Source organism: Eublepharis macularius, chromosome 1 (assembly GCF_028583425.1).
Source record: "Eublepharis macularius isolate TG4126 chromosome 1, MPM_Emac_v1.0, whole genome shotgun sequence".
Lineage (NCBI taxonomy): Eukaryota > Metazoa > Chordata > Lepidosauria > Squamata > Eublepharidae > Eublepharis > Eublepharis macularius.
The window spans coordinates 57,047,304-57,068,674 of NC_072790.1; the positions used below are offsets into that span (position 1 = coordinate 57,047,304).

The 21,371-nt window shown below is 44.7% G+C and overlaps 1 protein-coding gene across 3 annotated transcripts in view; it reads right to left on the reverse strand.

Annotated features, from left to right (window-relative positions):
- PIGA (phosphatidylinositol glycan anchor biosynthesis class A) overlaps nucleotides 1-21,371 on the reverse strand; it is a 49,002-nt gene that overhangs the window by 9,700 nt on the left and 17,931 nt on the right. For all 3 annotated transcript variants that reach the window (XM_054984832.1, XM_054984840.1, XM_054984850.1), the window contains exons 2-3: nucleotides 7,877-8,660; nucleotides 5,882-6,014 (exon numbers count right to left, since the gene is read on the reverse strand). In XM_054984832.1, coding sequence (XP_054840807.1) covers nucleotides 5,882-6,014; nucleotides 7,877-8,597 — 854 coding nt within the window. In that variant the 5' untranslated portion in view covers nucleotides 8,598-8,660. The remainder of the gene's footprint in view (nucleotides 1-5,881; nucleotides 6,015-7,876; nucleotides 8,661-21,371) is intronic.

A 21,371-nucleotide genomic window follows, 5' to 3' on the forward strand; every position in this document is an offset into this window, starting at 1 on the left:
GAACACACAGCCAAGGGATAAGAAGGCAATTATCCAATTTATACAATTATTCAAAAATCATTACTATAATCAATAACCAACCTTTTAAAGTGACTAAGTGCACAGTAGCAATTAACATAAGTTCAAATTGTTCTTTGAACAGTAAGTTCAAACCTAGTGTACATTATACACTAAGTTCAGATTCTCCTACACTACATTGATAATTTATAGACAAACCTTAACCGGTGACGGCAAGCGGCCAAGCATAGAAATAATGTAGTTGTTGTAATATATTTACAGACATATACTCAAAATGAGGTACAAATATGTCTGGAATTACCACAAGGTAACCGGGAAAACAGTAAAGTCTGAAATGGTTCAATAATAATCTTTTTATTTTCTTTTTTAGATGGCAAGCTTCCAAGGGCTGTGGACCCAGTCATCAAGACGCTTGTTTCCGAGGAACTTGCTCCATCAGGGGTCAAACAGACCTTGCCATCAAAGAACTATAAAGGAATAATACCTAATATAATAAAGTAATGTATCAAACCTATTTATGTTGTTCTTTCTTTACTCTAATTCACACTCACCCAAGCTGACGCATAGCTATTCTCAAGCAGCAGCCGGGCACCGACCAGGAGTACACGATGGGGCTCGTGTACTCCTGGTGGGATCAGAATGACAATACCCATAAAAATGCACCTCATGGGCCAAACCCCTAGAGAGAATGTCGGACCTGGAAACTACAGATCCCTCAGACCTGGAGACTTCTGGGGACAAGGGGACGAGTTTGAAAAGACTTAGGAACAGGTCTGTTCCATCTGACTCTAAGAAGCCTTTTTTAGGGAAGGGCAAGGGGGGAGGAAAACCACCTTATCGAGACAAGACGAAGAAATAGTATTTATGTTCACATCAGCTAACTCCCAGAGAACTGTGTGTCTTTAATAAGGGATTGAGCTATGTACCGACTCCGACTTATTGTTCTTTCCAGACTAGAGTGGATATGTTTAGACTTTTAAGGTGTATTAAATTAAAGTTATTTTTTGCAGATCATCCATTGGATATGTCTACAGTTACCAAAATCTACCTTTGTTCCAAATGTCCATGACTCTAGGACTGAGACCTTTGATATGATGGTCCATAAAGACATAGCCAGAGTTGAGAGAGATCAAAAGAAAAGGATTTGGCATAACCTCTCTAAAGAGGATCGTGATGCGATTACAAATTTGGATCGTAATTCCAACATTATTATCAAACAGGCTGATAAAGGGGGTAGAATAGTTGTTATGGACACAAAAATGTAACTGGAGGAAGTGTCCAAGCAACTCAATGACAGAAATAACTATCTCCCAATTCCGGAAGACCCCACAAAGTAAACATTGAACTTGATTAAAATTGTGGCTGATGAGGGCCTTATGGTAGGCAAAATTACTGAAAATTTGCATAAAGCTTTAATTGATTCCACACCTAGAATTGTGGTATTTTACATCTTACCAAAAATCCATAAGCAGATTTTTCCCCCTCCCAGAAGAACCATTATTTCCAGAAGCAACTCTGTGCTGGAACCCCTTTCCATCTACATTGATTCGTTTTTACAACCCCTTGTCACGTCTATACCATCGTATGTAAGAGATACTAAGAGCTTTAATCAGAGCAATGACAGAGAATCACTTTAGACGTGTCTTCCTTATATACTTCGATTCCATTGGATGGGGCCAGAGTAGTCATCGAAGAATATTTGGACAAACAGGAGAATAAGTCCCCTCCCACTCATTTTTTGCTAGTTAGTAGTTGATCTTACGTTGGAATACAATTATTTCAAATTTTAAACTCAGTTCTATCTACAAGTAAGAGGTGTAGTCATGGGTTGTGCTGCAGCGCGAAAATGATTCTTCTAATAATCCTTTTTTTGACAGGATTGTCTTATATCAGAGGTACATAGACGATTTATTCATCATACTGGAGGGACTTGAGATAGTCCCTGATTTTGGAAGCTGGCTTAACACTATTAATCGGAACATACAGTACTCTTGGGTGTCTAATAGACATTCAATTACCTTTTTGGATTTGTCAGTGTACTGCATGACAACTGGCCATATAGGGGTTAAACCCTTTAGGAAAGTTACAGACTGCAACATCTACCTGGAATATGGGTCTTTCCATCCTAAAAACCTTAAGGACAATATCCCATATGGACAATTTTAATGCCTTAAGCGTAACTCTACATATCCATATGATTATGCTAAGGAATGCACCAATTTGACCAAATCCTTCCTTAACAGAGGGTATCCTATGCCACTGTTAGAACGATCTTTAGTTAAGGCAAACAATGCAGAGGGAAACATTTTTCCTACCAAAATCAAAAGCATCAGATCTGAGAATTAGGTGGAGTTTGGATTTTACCCCGTAACCTATTAACATCAAAAAGACTATTTATAAACATTGGCACCTCGTACAGGACATTCCTGCTTGCGAGAAACTGCCTACAATAGGGTTTAGAAAAAGTATTAAGGATCTTATAGTACATTCTGACTTCCAGACTTCAAAAACGTCCAATATCAACATAAAAAGACATTTCCCTTGTGGTAAGGTGTCGAGTTTGTAGTCTAGTTCTTGCAGGATCTGTAGTTAATATCCATCAAGTAAATAAGACTATCAACTTGAAATCATTCACGGCTGACCTCAGAAATAACTTTAAAAAAATTAATGGCAGGGGTGAAAAAGATTAAAATGAGTAAGTTTAGAGAAATGAAGCTGAAATATTTTACGAAATGGTACAGGACATCAGCCCAATTAGCCAATATGGTACATGGGATGAGTTCGAACTGTTGACACTGTAACCAGGCTAAAGACTGGTATTGTTAACAGAACTGCTTTTTATAATGGGGGAAATTAGCTTTAGCAGTCTGTAACTAAAATTAGCGCGGATCTAACCTGTGTTTACGGAGGTCCCGATTCCAGACACTCTAGTGACAAAGAGGCAGACTACAAAATGATTCAAACACGTGTATTTTACTAAGAGTGTGGCGTAAGCCTGAACTTGCACATACACACAAGAAAGCACACAAGACCTAGGAAATACAGAGTATGAAATATAGAGACTTTCGCATTAGCAGGTTCCCAACGATGGTGGGGAATACTCACAATCCTGAAGCGAAGCAGAGACACAACAGCGAGGTGGTCCAATGCCAGCAGTGGAGCCACAGAGAGACAGCAAGGGGGTCTGGATAGGATGGCATGCGCACTATGCGGTCTGAGAGACCGACTTAAATACCCCAGAACGTACCCTGGGGCTGGTGCTGTACTTGGTGGTTCTCACGGATTAAAACAAAGGCTCTAATGGGCTACTGAATGGCTTGGATGGGCCACTTTGGTAATCTGATTGTGATAAGTGACACCTCAGGAAGAGGGGACAAAAGAGGGAGGGGGAAATCCGAGTGGGCTGCGGAGGTTTCTTTGAGATGCATTCTCTAAGTGCTTGGGATGGTCGGCACTTAGTTCCTTCTCCGGGGCGGCTCCTAAGATATGCAGAGCGGGGCGAGGTACTCTCGCTGCGGACGTGGTGTGCCTGCTTCGCTGAAATGGCTTCTCAAAGCAGTCTTCTTCCCTGGGTCTTCTGGCTGCCTGAGAACATGGTTGCCGGCTGGGCATAGCAGGGGCTGGTTTGCAGGTTGCCCGGTAGCGAGGGCAAGCTCGGGGACCGGCCCGCGGGAGGCTCCAGGCGGGAACTGACCAGGGAGCGCCTAGCCAGGCTCGCTGGAGATTTCCCCGGCAGGCGCCCGGCTGCTGACAGCGGCTTGGGCCCATATGAGGCAGGCTTCCATGGAGGCAGGGGGAACAGCACGTAAAACACAGTCCAAAGCAGGGACCAGGCACGGTCCGTGGCAGATGGCAATGCAGGCACGGGGCACACTTGTAATAAAGTCCAAACACACACACTGGGAAATCCAGATACAGGTCTAGGCAGGGCTGCCCAGGAAGAGAGTCCTTTGTGCAGTTAACCAAACATGGAGTCAGTAAACTACACAGTCCATAGCAGCAGTAAGGCAATTGACACGCAGGCAGGAAACTGACACGTGTACCAGGACACACACGTGCAAGGCAAATCTTTGTGTAGTAGTAAGGCAGCAATGCAGGAAACTTTAACACAGTCCATGGCAGGCCTTAAAGCAGGAGAGGGGGCCTACTTGGCAACAGTATTCGCATATGTGGTGGGAATGCGCTAGAGTGCAGACATTTTGGAAGAAAGTATTGGATAGGATAAAAGATAAGACAGGGGTATCAATACCAATAGATAACAATCTAATGACACTAGGTACCCTAAAGACTGAAAAAATAGAGAGTAAATATCAAGAGGTTCTCAAAGCTATGGTATTAGCCGGGAAAGCTGTGATAGTATTGGGATGGAAAAATGAGAACAAATGGACTATGGAGAATTGGAACAATTATCTCTTTGAATTTGTACAATCACATATTGTGGCTTTATTTACTGAAGAGAAGACCTGGGAGGAAAAGAAGAGTTCGATTAATAAGAAGTGGTCACCTTATTTTGACTGGATCATGGAGGAAGAAGCCAAGAAGGATATTAACTGGAAACTTTGGACCTTGTGCCCGTGGCTGAAGCAATGACAGAAGATTAGGGGAGGGAAGGGAGGGAGGGGAGGGTAAGGAAAAAGGAAACCTGTATAACAATACTGGGAAGTTTACTTTGTAAAAATTTGTGTTAAAATAAAAGGAACAGGTATCAAAAAAAAAAAACTTGAAATCATTCTCCACTTGCCAAACGGAAGCTGTGGTTTATCTCATTTTATGTCCCTGTAATTTAGTTTATGTAGGCAGCACTATCAGATCTGTCAAAACACGGATTTTAGTACATATGTCTCGAATTAAGAAAAATATTTTGGAAGCCCCTTTGATTGAGCATTTTTGTACCCTAAAACACAGGGAAGCGGATCTGAAATACACTGTTTTATACATAGCCCCCAAAGGCTCCCAACTGAGAATCCAACAATTGTTATTGCAGCAGGAGGCTTGCTGAATATATGTTCTGAATAGTATGAAACCTATTGGCCTTAATCAAGAACTGAATTTATCCTGCTTATTGTAATGCTGCCTGTAACTTTTTGGTAACAGCGGTTTTAAAGTGAGTGGGCACTTTAAGAAAATGCTTTATATGCTGGTCATGCTGGTAATTTGTTGCGCTCGGCCAGAGAAGGGTGCGCCCGGCTGCCACTTGAGAATAACTACGCATCAGCTTGGGTGAGTGTGAATTAGAGTAAAGAAGGTGAGTGTGAATTAGAGTAAAGAAAGAACAACATAAATAGGTTTGATGTATTACTTTATTATTAGGTATTATTCCTTTACAGTTCTTTGATAGCAAGGTCTGTTTGAAAGTTTGTGTTTTGGCACTTTTTGTTTCAGTTCAGTTCAGTTTCCAACCTCATGGGTTAAAGGACTGACTGTAAATACTTTATGCTTATTTTATAATTAGCTCATCCTTTTACTAGTGAAAAGATTGATTTATGAATGACTAAGTAATAAGCTATGCAATTTAAAAAATAAATGTCCACAAAGTAAATAAAGAGTATCGTTTGAAGCTGTTTTTTAAGAGATTTTTTAAAACACAAAAACAGATACTACTTATCTATAAAACTCCTGAATTAAACCTACGTTTAGGAGATGATCTAGTCTCTTTCTGGGTCCACCTCCCTCTAGCATCTACCCATGGAGGTATTCCCATCATGACCCCTTCTCCAGTATCCTCCTTTGATGTGCAGAGATCTGCATGCATTAAAAAGATTAGGGATTGGATTGTATGAATGAGTTCTCTGTGCTTCCATCTCCCCTTTCTTCCCTGCCACTTCAATTTCCCTGTACCAGAATACACACACAAGGGACATACCTGTCATGAAGCTGGTATCTTTCTCGTACCTCTTCCAATACAATTCTCTTTGGTCCTTCTCCCCCAACTATGAAGTGTAGATTTGGATACTTCTGACAAAGATCAGGAATTATACCACTAAGCAAATCTATACCTGAGGAATAATTTAAAAGCCAAATCATTATGTCTTTACATTTCTGTTACATTATTTAAAATTTCAAAACCACCAATGAAACCATTTATTATTAAGGACTGCATATTCATCTTTCGTGTTTGCTGAAGTCTAGAATTCTATCTCTGTTCCAAGGATACAGTCCCTAAAGGACAAATTACCAACATGAAATCTCAGCGCTGTACTATTACCAGTATCTATTGCATCAGAAATCGAACAGGGCAATCCTAAACAGATTAACACCCTTCTAAATCAGTAACAAAAACATTTGATTTATATACCACTCTTCAAGACGACACCCACTCAGACACCCACCCACCCCACAACAATCACCCTGTGAGGTGGGTGGGGCTGAGAGAGCTCTGAAAGAGCTGTGAGTGATCTAAGGTCACCCAGCTGGCTTCAAGTGGAGGAGTGGGGAATAAAACCTGGCTCTCCAGACTGTAGTCCTGCTGCTCTTGGCCGCTACACCAAACTGGCTCAAATCTACTTAAGTCAATGGCCTTAGAAGGGTGAAGTCCTACTTAGGACAGCACTGTCTATATAATAGTTGCTGTTCCAGATGCACATAACCATCTTAATGGTATCGTTTGTGGACAGGAGCAAGCAGAGAGAGAGAGAGAGAGAGCTTAAAGGGGACAAATACTGGAAGAAGTCTATTTCATAACAGATCCACAAAAGGCAAATGGTTTAAACAGTTGCTGCCATCTAGCACTTACAATTCAGTCCTATGGTTGTTCATTCAAAAGTTCAGGAATACAGCCTTGCAGAACAAAACAGTGGATTATAAATGGTGCAGCATAACTACAACTATAAGCAGAGTGAGACGAAGGGCTGACCAGTGAAAAGTCCAGTCTAGCCGGAAAAAGTACTAGACGTGGGTTCACAAGTCACAACTATTACATAAATCGATGCAAGTGCAGGCCCTTTACTGGAGGTAATAGTTCTTATACTCACCCAGGTATCCTAATTTCCAACAGCTCTTTCCTACCTAAGAGATACATCCCTGTTTGCTCTTCCTGTTCTGGGCAAGTAACTTACCATAGAAAGCATTACTTAAAAGGATGTCCCACATGCAAGTATCAATTCAATCAGGTAGGTCGCCTTTGGAACACCCTCCTCCTTGAGGCTTGCCTGGTACCCACCTTACTGCCTTTTAGGTGCCTGGCCAAAACATTTTGTTTTACCCAGGCTTTTAATTAGATGTTTTGTCTTTCAAACTCTTTTATTATCTGTTTCTGTTGTTTTACAAATAGTTTCATGCTGTTTTATCTCCTACAGTTTATTTGGTTTTATATTAATAACTTATTGTAATAAAAAGATGCCTTGAGGAGGCAACCAACTCATACTATCCTGCTGCCAAACCACTGCATCTGAACCAGGCCCTAGACTACTACTACTAATAACAACGTTTGATTTATATACTTCCCTTCAGGACAACTTAACGCCCACTCAGAGCTGTTTACAAAGTATGTTATTATTATCCCCACAACAATAATCACTCTGTGCAATAATCACCCTGTGGGGTGGGTGGGGCTGAGAGAGCTCCTAGAAGCTGTGACTGACTCAAGGTCACCCAGCTGGCTTCAAGCGAAGGAGTGCGGAATCAAACTCGGTTCTCCAGATTAGAGTCCCACACTCTTATCCACTACACCAAACTGGCTCTCCTGGGTGTCCCGCTTTACTAAAGGATTTAATCGACATTCTGTCAAGCAGTAAAGGTTAACAGTATTAAATCTGCAAATATATCTCTGCACCATCACCAAGTCTTATCAATTCCATAATCTGTGCAGAAGACCTCAAAAGAAACATTTAATAAGAACTCAGAATATGCAAACAATTACCTTTTCTATATACAAGTCTGCTAACAACAACTATAGTTATTGTGCTGTTGTCCCGCCTAGATGGGTCTGGAGTGAAATCAGTGGGATCAACAGCATTAGGGATGACAGAAACTATTTTAGGATCCAGCGTTGCTCTCAATACAGTGTTCTCTTTGCTAGTGTAAGAAACACAGATGATGTGGTTTGTGTCACACAGCGATACAGTCAAGAGTTTGTTTGTAAGCACCGAACTGACATCAGCAAATCCAAAAAGGGAATGATCTGTAAAAACTGTTCGCAGTTGCATTGTCTTTGCGTGAAAGAGTGCATCATGAGCCATAGCTGAAAACGAACTATGGGCATGGACGATGGTGACTCTCTCTCGTACAAATATATACCTGAGCAAAGGCATACTGTGGAAGAGGGTTGTTGCTGTAGATTGGTTGTACATGACTCTTAATGGTAAATAATAAACTTTTAATCCATTGGTCAGGTAACGAATGCCTTTGCGGTCTTCGTAAGCATGTGTGATTATTATAACTTTGTGTCCTCTTTCAATCAGGCACTGTGACAGTTGATAAATGTGGCTTTCCACTCCTCCCATGTTTGGATAAAAGAAGTCAGACACCATGCATATATTGTGAGTTCGACTCGAGCATGATGGAAGTTTATGGCAGTTCGAAATGGAGGGGGAAGTAGTGGAAAGGCAATGCTTGTGATTCCCTCCTCTTCTACAAGCCATATTAAGTTAGCTGTCCACACACTCGGTACCCATTCAGTATGAAGGATCGACCTCATTCAGCATCTAGGAAAACAAAGGAAATGCATGTCATTCCACCAGATTAGCAAGAGAGGAACCTACTAATGAACAACAAACAAGGCAGGTGCAAGCACATAAGTAGGCACAAGCAATAAATCAGTTACAAAGTATCAAATATGTTCTATTGGAGTACCAACACTCTCAAGTGTATCAAGAAAAAACAATCAACAGTGAATACATAAACAGTTAATTGACCAGTGTACAAAGAATCAAGGTAAATACAAAGGTTAGAGAAGTCCAAGGAAGAAAATGGGTCCAAAAACGGTAAGTCCAACAGAGTAAATATTTCCTTTCAAATAAACTTCCTTTCTTCCAGGTAGAAAAGGGAACCAAAGGGCTGCTGAATAGCTGCCTGCTGTGCCCTGCTGAATAGCTGCCTGCTGCGCCCGACAGTCAGGGCCGGCTGAATACTGCTGATTTGTGATGTTTACGTCATCCCACCAGATTAAACAACAAATCTTGTCACATATATGTTGTTCCTTTAAGCCCAGAACAACAAACTTGGTGGATTTTAATTGTCTCGTAAAAATACTTACTTTAAGCTGCATCTCTGAAATGCATTATGGCCTCTAGCAGATCCCTTCAGTTAAAAAAAAAGCAGATAGCAACAGAACAGATCCTAAAGACCTTCTACATACCCACATGGGAACCTGTGTGGTGTAAGATATGATTGTAAAAGTATTTTACAAAATTTTCTCAAACATATTGAGATAAACTTCAGAGTAACCTTCTTCCAGAGCTGAGCTAGGATTTTATGTTTGTTCAATATCAACAGGACAAATTCTCAATATTTGAGGTTAGTGTATGTGCTGCAAAGGTAGTACTGTTGAAGTAGCAATAGCAATGGATCACACACATTACAGAAGCAGAGAGGTAGTGGGTTAATTCAGTTGCAAAGTAATCCAATATTGTGGCTGGGGTGATGTTGTTACATAGAGAAGGGCTACTTGCCAAAGTAGGGGAAATTAGCAAAGCAAGGAGCAAGCTTAGCAAGAGGTAGGGATCTGCTGCCAACTTGACAGAGTCCTTCTCACCAAGAAGACGCGTGCTTTTTCCAAAAACAAAGGTAGTTTTTATTGAGGAAGGATATCATACAGAGACAGACAAACCAACTGCATGTAAGTGTTGAGGTATACATGCATAGTGAGGCAGCTAGCAGTGACAGATTAGAGTTGTAGCAAAATGACAGTTAGCTATCACATGACTTTAGCCAGGTGATTATTTTATCTCTGTATGCCAAGGACATTTGGGCTGACGCAGTGAGTCAGCACTATGGCTAAGATAGGCTAGCATACACTATATATAAGAGAATAGAGTCTTTTGCTTTCGGAGCTCTAGCTCTGCAGGTTGTCTGGCGGAGCAGTTTGTCAGTCAGCATAATATTTCTTGTATATTTATCCACCTGTAAATATTGTATTTATATGGTGCCAATGTTTTAAATGAATGATTTGTATTATTTATATTTTAAATGGCTATTGCTGATGTATTGTGTACTGTGTTTTAAATTGCTGTAATCCGCCCTGAGCCCACTTGGTTGGGGAGGGCGGACTATAAATGTAAGTAAATAAATAAATAAAATAAATACACCATTGGAACTATAGCTTGGTGTGTCGTGTCTTTCTCTTGAACCTGCCACTGAGGCCAGTGCATCATAAACCATCGCGACAATAAGAGCCTAGGATTACAGATTGGAAAGAGGAATAGCAGATGTTGCAGAGGGTGTTTATCTTTCCCAGTTCCTTATTCACAGCAAATCCAAATATATGGTTCTGAGAGGCAGGCCGGAGGTCTTAACTCCAGAACCAGTGTTTGGATCAGTACCAGCACATCTTCATGTAGGGCACAGCCTCTGGAGTTCTGGCCTGTGTGATTGGGAGTGATCCAAGGTTTTTTTCCGCTGCAGCTGCCCCCTTTCTGCTTACTGATTTGTTCTAGGGGCACCCTACTTTTAAGCTGTTAACTCAAGAACTGCGATTTGTAGGATGACCCAGTATAGATCCACTGAGAGGGCAGTCTGCTGAATATGGAAGTGTATGATATGTGCCCCTACAAACTTTATTTTGGGATGCGCAGAGCTTTTCAATTTCCCCAGTATTTGTGTTTGGCTTTGCAGATAAGGAACTATGAACTACAAATAAGGAACTGGGAACCAACTTCAGCTTCGTTTTTACACGCCCCATCCTACCGTTTTATATGCACCCCAGCTTTCCATTCCTTCCACTAATCAGGAAAACTCTGGCTAAGCTGTGTAGAGCCAGTTGCCAAGCCCAGTTGTACAGTGCTGGCCACTAGGCCCAGACCCAGTTGCCCAGTGAGGTACCCACAAGCACCTCACTTTCTCTTGTAAACCCCTCCAATACACACAACACTGGTCTCCTCTACAATTCATTTGAATCCCCCCCACTGATTTATCATTGTGACATGAATTCAAGAAAGAGAAACTTTAAAAGCCTCAAGCTGCTTAAGAGTAAAACAAAATATATTTGTCATATATGTTTGTCTACATATCTGCCATGAGTATTTTTCTGCATTCTGTGATCTGTACTGACCCTCTGAGAGTACATGAAGTTTCATATAGGTGGCCTGGTTGACTGGGAGTTGCTTATCTTACAGGTGCCTACTGTGGTGTCTGCTTTTGTTTTCGCAGCCACTCGAAAATGTGTCCTTGAGTGCCGGCTTGAGCCTGGGAACTAAAAATGACTTCATTTTTTGCTTCTCTCCTCCAGTTCTTCTTTCCTCCTGTCTCAAAACCCCTTCCTCCCCTTTCACACCATATCCTACAAGCGGGAACTTGACCTATAACTAACCCTTCCAAACCTCTACACGTCACTTCTGCGAATACCCTTGTCTGCGTATGTTGATAGTGATGGATCTCTAATAAAGTAACTTTAATTCATACACTGGAGTGTGTGCAGTGGAGTACTATGGGGATCTAACTGCCAGAACCGGACAATATTCATGTTAACACAAGTCCATAGCAACACTGTACAAGATTACACTTGAAACAATGAAATCCTATGCTGATAAAATCAGCTGTGAGGGAGCTTATACTCTCCTATCTGGCCTACTCATTGGGCAACTTTTTTGAGGCCCAAGAGAGTAGTACCATTTCCTGTAGCAGTTACAGCTATGTTTTTTTTCAATTCCCCCCTACACTTCGAAGCAGGAAAGCTAAGGGATAGACATGGGCACCAACTGCATTACGAACTTTAAAAACCCACAAAATTGGTGATCGCGCAATGGCGACCCAGCAGTTTGGGATTGTCCACGGCCAATGAACCAGCGTTCGGAAGAAGGCTGGTTCGGTGCGTTTGGCTGCGGTTTGGGAAGCCAGACAGTCAGGCGCCATCAATCAATTCCCCTGGAAACAGAGCCGGGGGAATGCCTGAACTCTGTCTGCGCGCCTTCTGTCGCCCTGGAAACCCGAATGGAAGACCAGCTTACCTTGATCGGCAGGTCTTCCTTCCAACCACGGAGCTGCAAAGCAGTTACAAGTTGGGAGAAGACACCCGGGGGAGGGGGCGTTCTGTAGCCATGGACACTCCAATCTCATCCTTGCAAACCCTGATAGGCAGCTCTGATAGCCAAACACAGACCTCCTGCATTGCTCTATGGGACCTCCGCTTATAAAAAGCACTGCAATCCCAGTTCCGGTTTCATTTTCAGCGAGCAGTGGAGTGGAACAGAGCTCTTGCTTGCTACTTGCTAGCCTTTGGGGAGACAGAGTATAATTGAGCTTGGATTTTGGGGATAGGCATCTATCTCCTCTGGTTCCAGGGCTGCTGCCAGGCTCTGGGACCAAGCTCACTGGGCACCTCGGCTGAGGGTTCACAGTATTATTACTAGTGCCTAATCTGTTCAGGTCTGTGGGAGTGGTGGGCTAGGGCTCTAGTCCCTCTCTCCCTCTGGTGCCAGGGCTGCTGCCAGGCCCTGGGGTCAAGCTCAGTGGGCACCTCGGCTGAGGGCTCACCAAATGATTATTATCACAATCATTATCATTCTTATTATTACTATTATTATTATTAGTCTCTGTGCCTGTTCTGTCCCGGCATCTTTGTGTGCTGGGCTACGGCTGTAGCCCCAGCCTCTGGTTCCAGTGCTGCTGCCAGGCCCTGGGGCCAAGCTCAGTGGACACCTCAGCTTAGGGCTCACAGTATTATTACCGGTGCCTGATCTGGTGGTCAGGCATCTTGGTGTGCTGGATTAGGGCTCTAGCCTCAGCCTCTGGTTCCAGGGCTGCTGCCAGGCCCTGGGGCCAAACTCGGTGGGCACCGCAACGGAGGGCATACAGAGTCATCTCCTTTCCAGTCCTCCTGAATTCTAGTTTGGTGGCACAATGAGTCTTCCTGTTGTGTTGGCCGCCAAGGGTGGTTGTGGGGTGAAGTGCGATGGCAGTCCGGGTTCACTTGTGGAAAGCAGTATTGGGTGTGGCTCGGGGGCAGCAGAGAGTCCTCCCGCTCCCCCCAATTCACCTGTGGGGTTGTAGAGGAGGCCAAAGAGGTCTTTCAGCAGGGGGGAGAGAATCTCTCTCAACATTTTGAGAAGGGGTGGGTGGGCGATGGATCCCTGGAGGAATAGTATGTGTGTTATGAAATATCCCTCCCGTCCCCATCCCAAACTCTTGGTGGTGTCCCCGCCTGCTTTCCACCCCTCACCCCGTCGTCCGGGGCCAGCCCCACAGCGCAGCCTGTAACCGTTTATCCTCCTTCCCCTGGGACAGTTAGCGGTCAATGTTTCAATGCCTCCCTATGGAGGCACTTTCTGATGACCCCCGTGTGGTGCGGTGCTGAGCCTGTGATGTCCTGGTGCGCAGGGGCAAAAACCCAAAGCACCCGTCTTCAACGGCCCTGACTCGGCACCTGAAGAAGCACCACCCGAGCCCATCTCCCTCCTCATTCAGTGAAACATCCGTTGGGGAGAGAAAGGGGGCAACCAGCTCTTCTGAGCGGGGACCAGTGGGAGCGTCACTTTGTCCTGAGGGTGACGCTGGTGGGAGCAGAGCGCACTGGCAGGCTGCACTCGCGGAGGTTGTCCCCTCGGAGTCTGGGAAAGCGCAGCTTAGAACCTCGAGGCTGATGGCTCAGGAGGCGGGCCTTCTCATCTTGGCAAAGACGATTGCCCTATATGGCTTGCCCCTATCCAGCATGGAGGGTGTGGGCTTCCGCAGGCTACTAAAACATTTAGCCCCTTGGTTCTCCATGCCATTGCCACACACCCTTGCCCGTCGAGTCCTGTGAGTATCTCGAATGAGGGCTGGCACATTTGGGTCCGGTTTAGCCAGGTCCAGTCTCACTGCTAACAGGCTTCTGAGACCTTGATAGGTCTTCCTGGCACAGCCAGATCATCATGACACCTCCTTTCTGCAAAGGCAGGAAAGTGGGTGATGCTGGAGGCAGCCTCCTTTGGGCACTTGCACAGCAGCTCAGGAACTGTTTCACATATAGCTGAGCCGCACGGTGCCCCTATCCATCACAAACGCTGAGCCCTCTGAGCAGGGGGGGAATGTGTCGCTCGACTCATGTCGTTCCCGCAAAGGCAGGAAGTTGACCGGTCAGCTGCTGCTGCTGCTGCTGTCCCGTTTCCGTCTCCCCCTCTCAGGAACCACTCTGTCCTGCACATCCCCTACTTTCCGCAAAGGCAGGACTGCGCGTCATGTTAGCCACTGTTTCACTATGGACTATCCTGTTACTGCGCCCTCCTTGGTTACACAGCTCGGTTGTGATCCGATTGTATTGTATACGGATACAGTCGGTTGCACAGGACTGACTGGACCCCTTCCCGCAACTCCCGTCCTTTCCGTCAAAGCAGGAAGGTGGGTACTGTCGGCTGCTGCCACACTGTTCCTCAGTGGGACCCTCGGGTGAGGACCCGCGGTTGCTGGGGGATCTTGCTGCTCCCCCACAACATGTCGGACAGAACAAGACTGAGAGACAAATAGAAAGATGTGTTGAAAAACAAAAACAAAACCGCACATGGGGGGTGCTGCCGGCGAGCAGCCAGACCCCCCCCCACCCCGAGGGGAGGCGGCTTGTCTTTGTTGTGGTAGATGCTACAAGTTCTTTGGGCTTAGAAGGGTGAGGGTGCTGCTTTCTGTCCTGATTCTTATTTCTGGGCCTGGCATTAAGTTGTCACATTTTCTGATTTAACTGTTGGGATGGGTTTCTATGGAGTAGGCCATTGGCTGCTGCCTGCCCTAGGCTAGGTCTTCTCTAGGGCTAGTGTGTTGCCTGGCCTGGTTCTTATCAGGAAATAGGTTAGTCATTAAAAGTGGACACAATCTGGACCCCAGTCATTTGACTCTGGACCTGAGCCATCGTCACAGAGAAGACAGCTAACCTGTCCTCCAGATCTAGGTGAAGAAAATCCTTTGCAGCCTCGGCTACCAAATTTCCCTAAAACAAAACTTGGGACCAGAGTGGTATTTTATTCGCAGATGGTACGATGTCTCAACTGACAAAGCTTTCTGTTTTTCCTCTAGAAAGTTTACCAAGGAAGGTGAAGGGGATGCTGCATATATATTTTCTGCTTTCAATAACTGAAAGATTGTTTTAGAGTCCAAGAAGGCATTCAGTAGACATTGAGCATCTAAAACTCACACACTGGCAGCATCACAATGGGAAGAATGAAAGGTTTGGTCAGAATGAGGAAAAGTAATTCATATGCTGTTGGGAACAAAGCAGATAATGATGAATAAGTATTATGTCAAAATCACTGCAGAAACCATGAAGTTCCTTGCCATCAATGTACTGCCTTTCCGTGGTAGTGAGGGTCATGGGTAAATCAATGAGAAAGCCAAACAGGAAGAAACCAAAGAGGGCCATGAACAGTTCATCAGGGCTGGTTTCCTCCAGTTTGGCTTTATACCATAAAGAAAGATGAAAAGCTCAAAGCAATTGCTCCAAGCAGGCCTTTTTTTCTGCAGGAACACTCCAGAACACTGTTTCGGGAGTTCTTTGACGAGATCACATGATCTCCAAAGAGATCACGGGTCTGATGACCCCGCCCACCTCATTCTGCGGTGCAGCTCAGGCTCTTTTTCCCTCCTCATGCAAAAAACAGGATTAGGCCCTGTGCCGCAGCTTGCGCAGGAGCTGTGCAAGCTCCATGGTTCCTCATTCTGTAGCAGGGCAGTGAAGCAGCAGCAGATTTCCTAAGGCAGCTAGAAGTGAGTCCACCCTTTATTTTCTTAAAGGGCACCCTTTCCGCACGGAAGGAGAACTTCAGGCAGGCTAGCTTTCACTAGCCCGGAGATGTCCAACATGCTGGCTGGGGTGGGGGGAGGTTTAAATTGTAAAGAACCATTACCACATGGCTTCCCACGCAGAAAGGGCAGGGGACAACAGATGGGCTAGCTTTAGCTAGCCCAGAGAGGTCCCTGCAAGCCATCTGGATGGGAGGACAGGTTAAATTTAAAGAGCCCTTTCCCATGTGCCACCAGAGGGTTCCTGTTGGGAGAGGGTAGCGGAGGCAGGCACCTGTGCTGCCTCTTCTTGGTGCCCACCAGGAGTTTCTAGGGAAGCCACATATTTGAGTGCATTGTTCAAGCCCAGCCCCAACACGGCTCCTGCTGCCCCAGAGAGATGTGCAGCACATCCCAAGGCACGTATCTTCTATTGTATGGCTGAATTTTACAATCCAAATGCATCACATTTTTATACTCGGGTTTTATTGATTTCTATTTCCTACAATAGATAACAATTATAAAATACTGAAAACCACAGAGATGTGTAGGGACGAGTTAAGCAGATGATAGTTATGTTGAAAGGGCGCTCAGTGCTGTAATAAGCAACTTTAAATGAATTCCACAGATTCTTTGTTCAATATCAAACATGTGGGGGAAGAGGATAAGTTTACCAAAAAAGACAGGTATTTGCCACATCTCTGCAAATCCGGTATTTTTACCCTGTGGTACTTGTGCAAACCTTCAGTAACTTATTCATGGATGAAACTTTTGAGGTCTTGAAATGGTACAAAAACTTAAGCTGGGTGCCTAACTTCTCCATATCGATAGATACCACTCAAAATATTAATGTGTATTGTATTAAACAGGGAGCTGCCTGAAGGAGAAACTATTAATCCACCCCCAAAAAACACCCATAGGATAGTCAGTATATTTTATAGTATCATCTCAAGAAGTCACAGATTCAGTTTATCTACCAAAATAATCAGAAGGGTGTCCACACCAGAGACATGTAGGAGGTTTATTTTTCTTTTTTGGATGACCACAGAAGTTGCTCAAGAGAATCACGGCTTAATCATAGAACATTACACCTCAGAAACTGAATCTCTTCCATTAGCTGTTAGACACATTAAGCTTTTGCATATTTAATAATACCCTAATATCCTTGAGAGGATTCCTGGGTGAGAAGAACTTCATCTCTTTTCTCCTGTATCTCTTCCACAGGAGCATTTGCTGAGGCTACACGAAGCGTCAAGCTAGTGAAGGCAGTGCATCAGCATCAAGGGATGAAGGCAGTTCAACTTCCAGTACTTCAGGTTTGGAACCTCAAACTGCAACAAGTGACTCACGGCCTTCCACTTCGGTCTCTGAAGATAGTGGAAGCTTCTGGCCCAGTTGCTGGACTGTAGAGCAGAATAACAACTTTGTGGGGGGAAAGATTGGTTAATTTGTCATGATGGCAAGTTAGGTTGCTTGGTGTGCAGAAGTTGGATGCTTAGGCACAGAGAAGAATGTGGGCATGCGACTTATTAGAGAATAGGCGAATTGTGAGGTAACACCTTATGGTGAAACTAGAAAACAGCAACCAACGTCTTTGAGGATAAAGATTTCTGAGCATAGAGAAACTGCAGGTCATAAAGCTACACTTAAGATAATTGAAGAAGGAAAAAAGGAAAGGTTCGAAACAGTATGTCTGAAGTCACTAGCTAGAGAGAAGGATATTACCAAAAGATATTCCGTACTGCTTATAAGGTGGCTAAAAAGAACCAGTCTTTTAATGATTTTGAAGCTGAAATTGATTTACAAGAAATGGTGTTGACATGGGGAGAATTTTGTACTCAACTAATGCCTGTAGAAACATTGTTAATCACATTGGCAGTGAAATGAGGACCACATTGATCCAAAAGATTACTAAATCGAAGAGTAAAATCTCGCTGATACTCGATGAATCTACAAATGAGAGTCAAAAATATGTAGATAGTATTCGCACCTACATTGACGAAATCAACATGGAAGAGCCTGTAAATCTCTTCACTGGTTTGATAGAGCTGGAAGTTGTAATAGCAAATGGACTATACCAAAGTCTGATATCTCATACTGAGTCACTGGAGTTCATTGAAGAATTCCTACAGGAAAATCTAGTTTCATTGACATGTGATGGTGCTGCAGTGATGCTGGGGTCCCATATAGGAGTCTCAAAACTAGAGATGAGCACAAAACGCATTACGAACGTCAAAAACCCAAGAAATTGGCGATCGCACAATCGCGATCCGGCGGTTTGTGATTATCCTCGTCCAACAAACCTGCGCTCAGGAGAGGTCTAGTTCAGTGCGTTTGACAGCAGTTCGGGAAGCCAGACAGTCAGGTGCCATCAATCAATTCCCCTGGAAACGGAGCCGGGGGAATGCCTGAACTCTGTCTGCGCTCCTTCTGTCTCCCTGGAAACCCAAATGGAAGACCAGCATACCTTAATTGGCAGGTCTTCCTTCCAACTACAGAGCTGCAAAGCGGTTACAAGTTGGGAGAAGACACCCAGGGGAGGGAGGGGGAAGGGGGTGTTCTGTAGCCATGGGCACTCCAATCTCATCCCTGCAAACCCTGATAGGCAGCTCTGATAGCCAAACACAGACCTCCTGCATTGCTCTATGGGACCTCAGCTTATAAAAAGCACTGCGATCCCAGTTCTGGTTTCATTTTCAGAGAGCAGTGGAGTGGGACAGAGCTCTTGCTTGCCACTTGCTAGCCTTTGGGGGGAGAGACTGAGAGTATAATTCTGCTTGGATTTTTGTGGGAGTTTCCTGGGGGCCTTGGATTGGAGAGGGTGTAACTCCAAGATCCCTTTTGCAATCTTGTCCAAACTTGGGTGAAAGCTGTAGGAAAGCCTGCAAAACACTCCCCGGGAATATGGGCTCTCTAAGTGCAATGGGGGCCGTTCTGAGCCCCGCAAACCGCGAACCAGTTCGGCAATGGAAAATGTTTGGGATCGTCATCACCAAACCATGAACCGCGTATTCGTTAATTTCTTTTGGTTCATGCCCATGTCTACTCAAAACTTTTCAGAGACAGATTCCCTACCACTGTTGTATGGCATTGTGCTAGCCATCGGCTGGAGTTATCAGTACATGATGTTGTCAAAGAAGTTTCTGTCAACAATAGATTTAATAGTTTTTTGGACAAGTTGTATGTCATGTATCATTCATCTCCCAAAAATTTAAGTAACGTGCAGCTACGTTGGAGATGGAAATTTTAAAAATTGGAAGGATTCTGTCTGGGCTGCATCTAGCTACAGAATTATTTTGGCTGTATGGAGGAGTTATGAAGCCCTAGTGCATCGTTTTGAAAAAGGTAGATTAGAAGTTCGTCAAGACAGAAAGAAGAGCACATATGACAGTCTTTATAGAAAGATCACATCTGTTGAATTTATTATGGATCTCAGATTGATTTGTGATGCTTTGCAATAACTGTCAGAGTTGAGTTTAGATTTGCAGGGGAGAAATATTGATCTTTACTAAGCTGTTGCCAAGTAGGCCCCCTCCCCTGCTTTAAAGCCTGCTATGAACTGTGTTAAAGTTTCCTGCATTACTGTTTTACTACTACACCGAAGATTTGCCTTGCACGTGTGTGCTCTGATACACGTGTCAGTTTCCTGCCTGCGTGTTAATTACCCTGCTGCTACAACAGACTGTGTAGTTTACTGGCTCCATGTTTGGTTAACTGCACAAAGGACTCTTTTTCTGGGCAACCCTGCCCTGACCTGTATCTGGATTTCCCAGTGTATGTTTGGACTGTGTTACAAGTATGCCCCGTGCCTGCATTGCCATCTGCCACGGACCGTGCCTGTTCTCTGCTTTGGACTGTGTTTTAAGTGTTGTTCCCCCTGCCTCCATGGAAGCCTGCCTCATATGGGCCCAAGCCGCTGCTAGCAGCCGGGCGCCTGCCGGGGAAACCTCCAGCGAGCCTGGCTAGGCGCTCCCTGGTCAGTTCCCGCCTGGAGCCTCCCGCGGGCCGGTCCCCGAGCTTGCCCTCGCTACCGGGCAGCCTGCAAACCAGCCCCAGCCATGCCCAGCCGGCGTCCATGTTCTCAGGCAGCCAGAAGACCCTGGGAAGAAGACTGCTTTGGGAAGCCATTTCGGCGAAGCGGGCACACCACGTCCGCAGCGAGAGCCCCTCGCCCCGCTCTGCATATCTTAGGAGCCGCCCCGGAGAAGAACTAAGTGCCGACCATCCCAAGCACTTAGAGAATGCATCTCAAAGAAACCTCCGCATTCCAGAGCTGATGACATCAGGACAAGCCCTGTCCGCTGGAACATCCATTCAGCCCACTTGGATTTCCCCCTCCCTCTTTTGTCCCCTCTTCCTGAGGTGTCACTTATCGCAATCAGATTACCAAAGTGGCCCATCTAAGCCATTCAGTAGCCCATTAGACCCTTTGTTTTAATCTGTGAGAACCACCAAGTACAGCACCAGCCCCAGGGTACGTTTTGGGGTATTTAAGCCGGCCTCTCAGACCGCATGGTGCTCGTGCCATTCCCGTCCTGTCCCAGCCAGGCGCGTGCCATCCTATCCAGACTTCCTTGCTGTCCGTCTGTGGTTCCAGTGCTGGCATTGGACCACCCCCCCTCGCTGCTGTGTCTCTGCTTCGCTTCAGGATAAGTGAGTATTCCCCCTATCATCGTTGGGAACCAGCTAATGCGAACGTCTCTGTATTTCCTACTCTATATTTCTTAGATCTCGTATGTCCTCTTGTATGCTTGGGCAAGTTTAGGCTTACGCCACACTGAATACACGTGTTTGGAACCTATTTATTGTCTGCCTCTTTTTCACTAGAGTGTCTGGGATCGGGACCTCCGTATACATAGGTTATGATCCGCGCTTAATTTTAAGTTACAGACTGCTATAGCTAATTCCCCATTATAATAAAGAGCAGTTCTGGTAACAAAGCCCGCTGTAAGACTGAGTGTCTTGTTGATGGTTGTAGGAAGAGTGGTACTGTTCCAGGTCCTTATTATAAGGAAGCACTTAAGTCAGCAGAAGATCTGCAATTTAAGGGTGTTCCACTGCATAGAAAAAAGAGTCAATGACCCACCAATCTCCCCAGTTGCATTCCATAAACAACATAAAATTTTCTCTTCAGAAAAGACTGCTTCCAAAGGACACAGAACTGTCAAGGTGTGGAAGAGTTCTGGATTCTAAGAATTGGCCAGCAAACCCAAGGGGAAATGTTCTCTATGGGGAAGAAGAAATAAGCACACTGGCAAGAAGATTTCAGCTCAATGAAAGAGAAGCCATTTGAGCCTTTAGAGAACATTTAAGACTCAGAGAAGAGATGCCTGAGGAACTGTCACGGATTCGGTGCATCCTCAACACAATAATTTCCTCCAGTGAGTGAGAAAGGAAATTTCCACCACCTCTTTTCCAAGAAAAAGCAAAAAAAAAACATTAAATAGCAACCCTACAAGATTGTTAAGGCAAGAGATGTGGTCTGCCATTGTCTGCCTCTGCGAAACAACACAAAG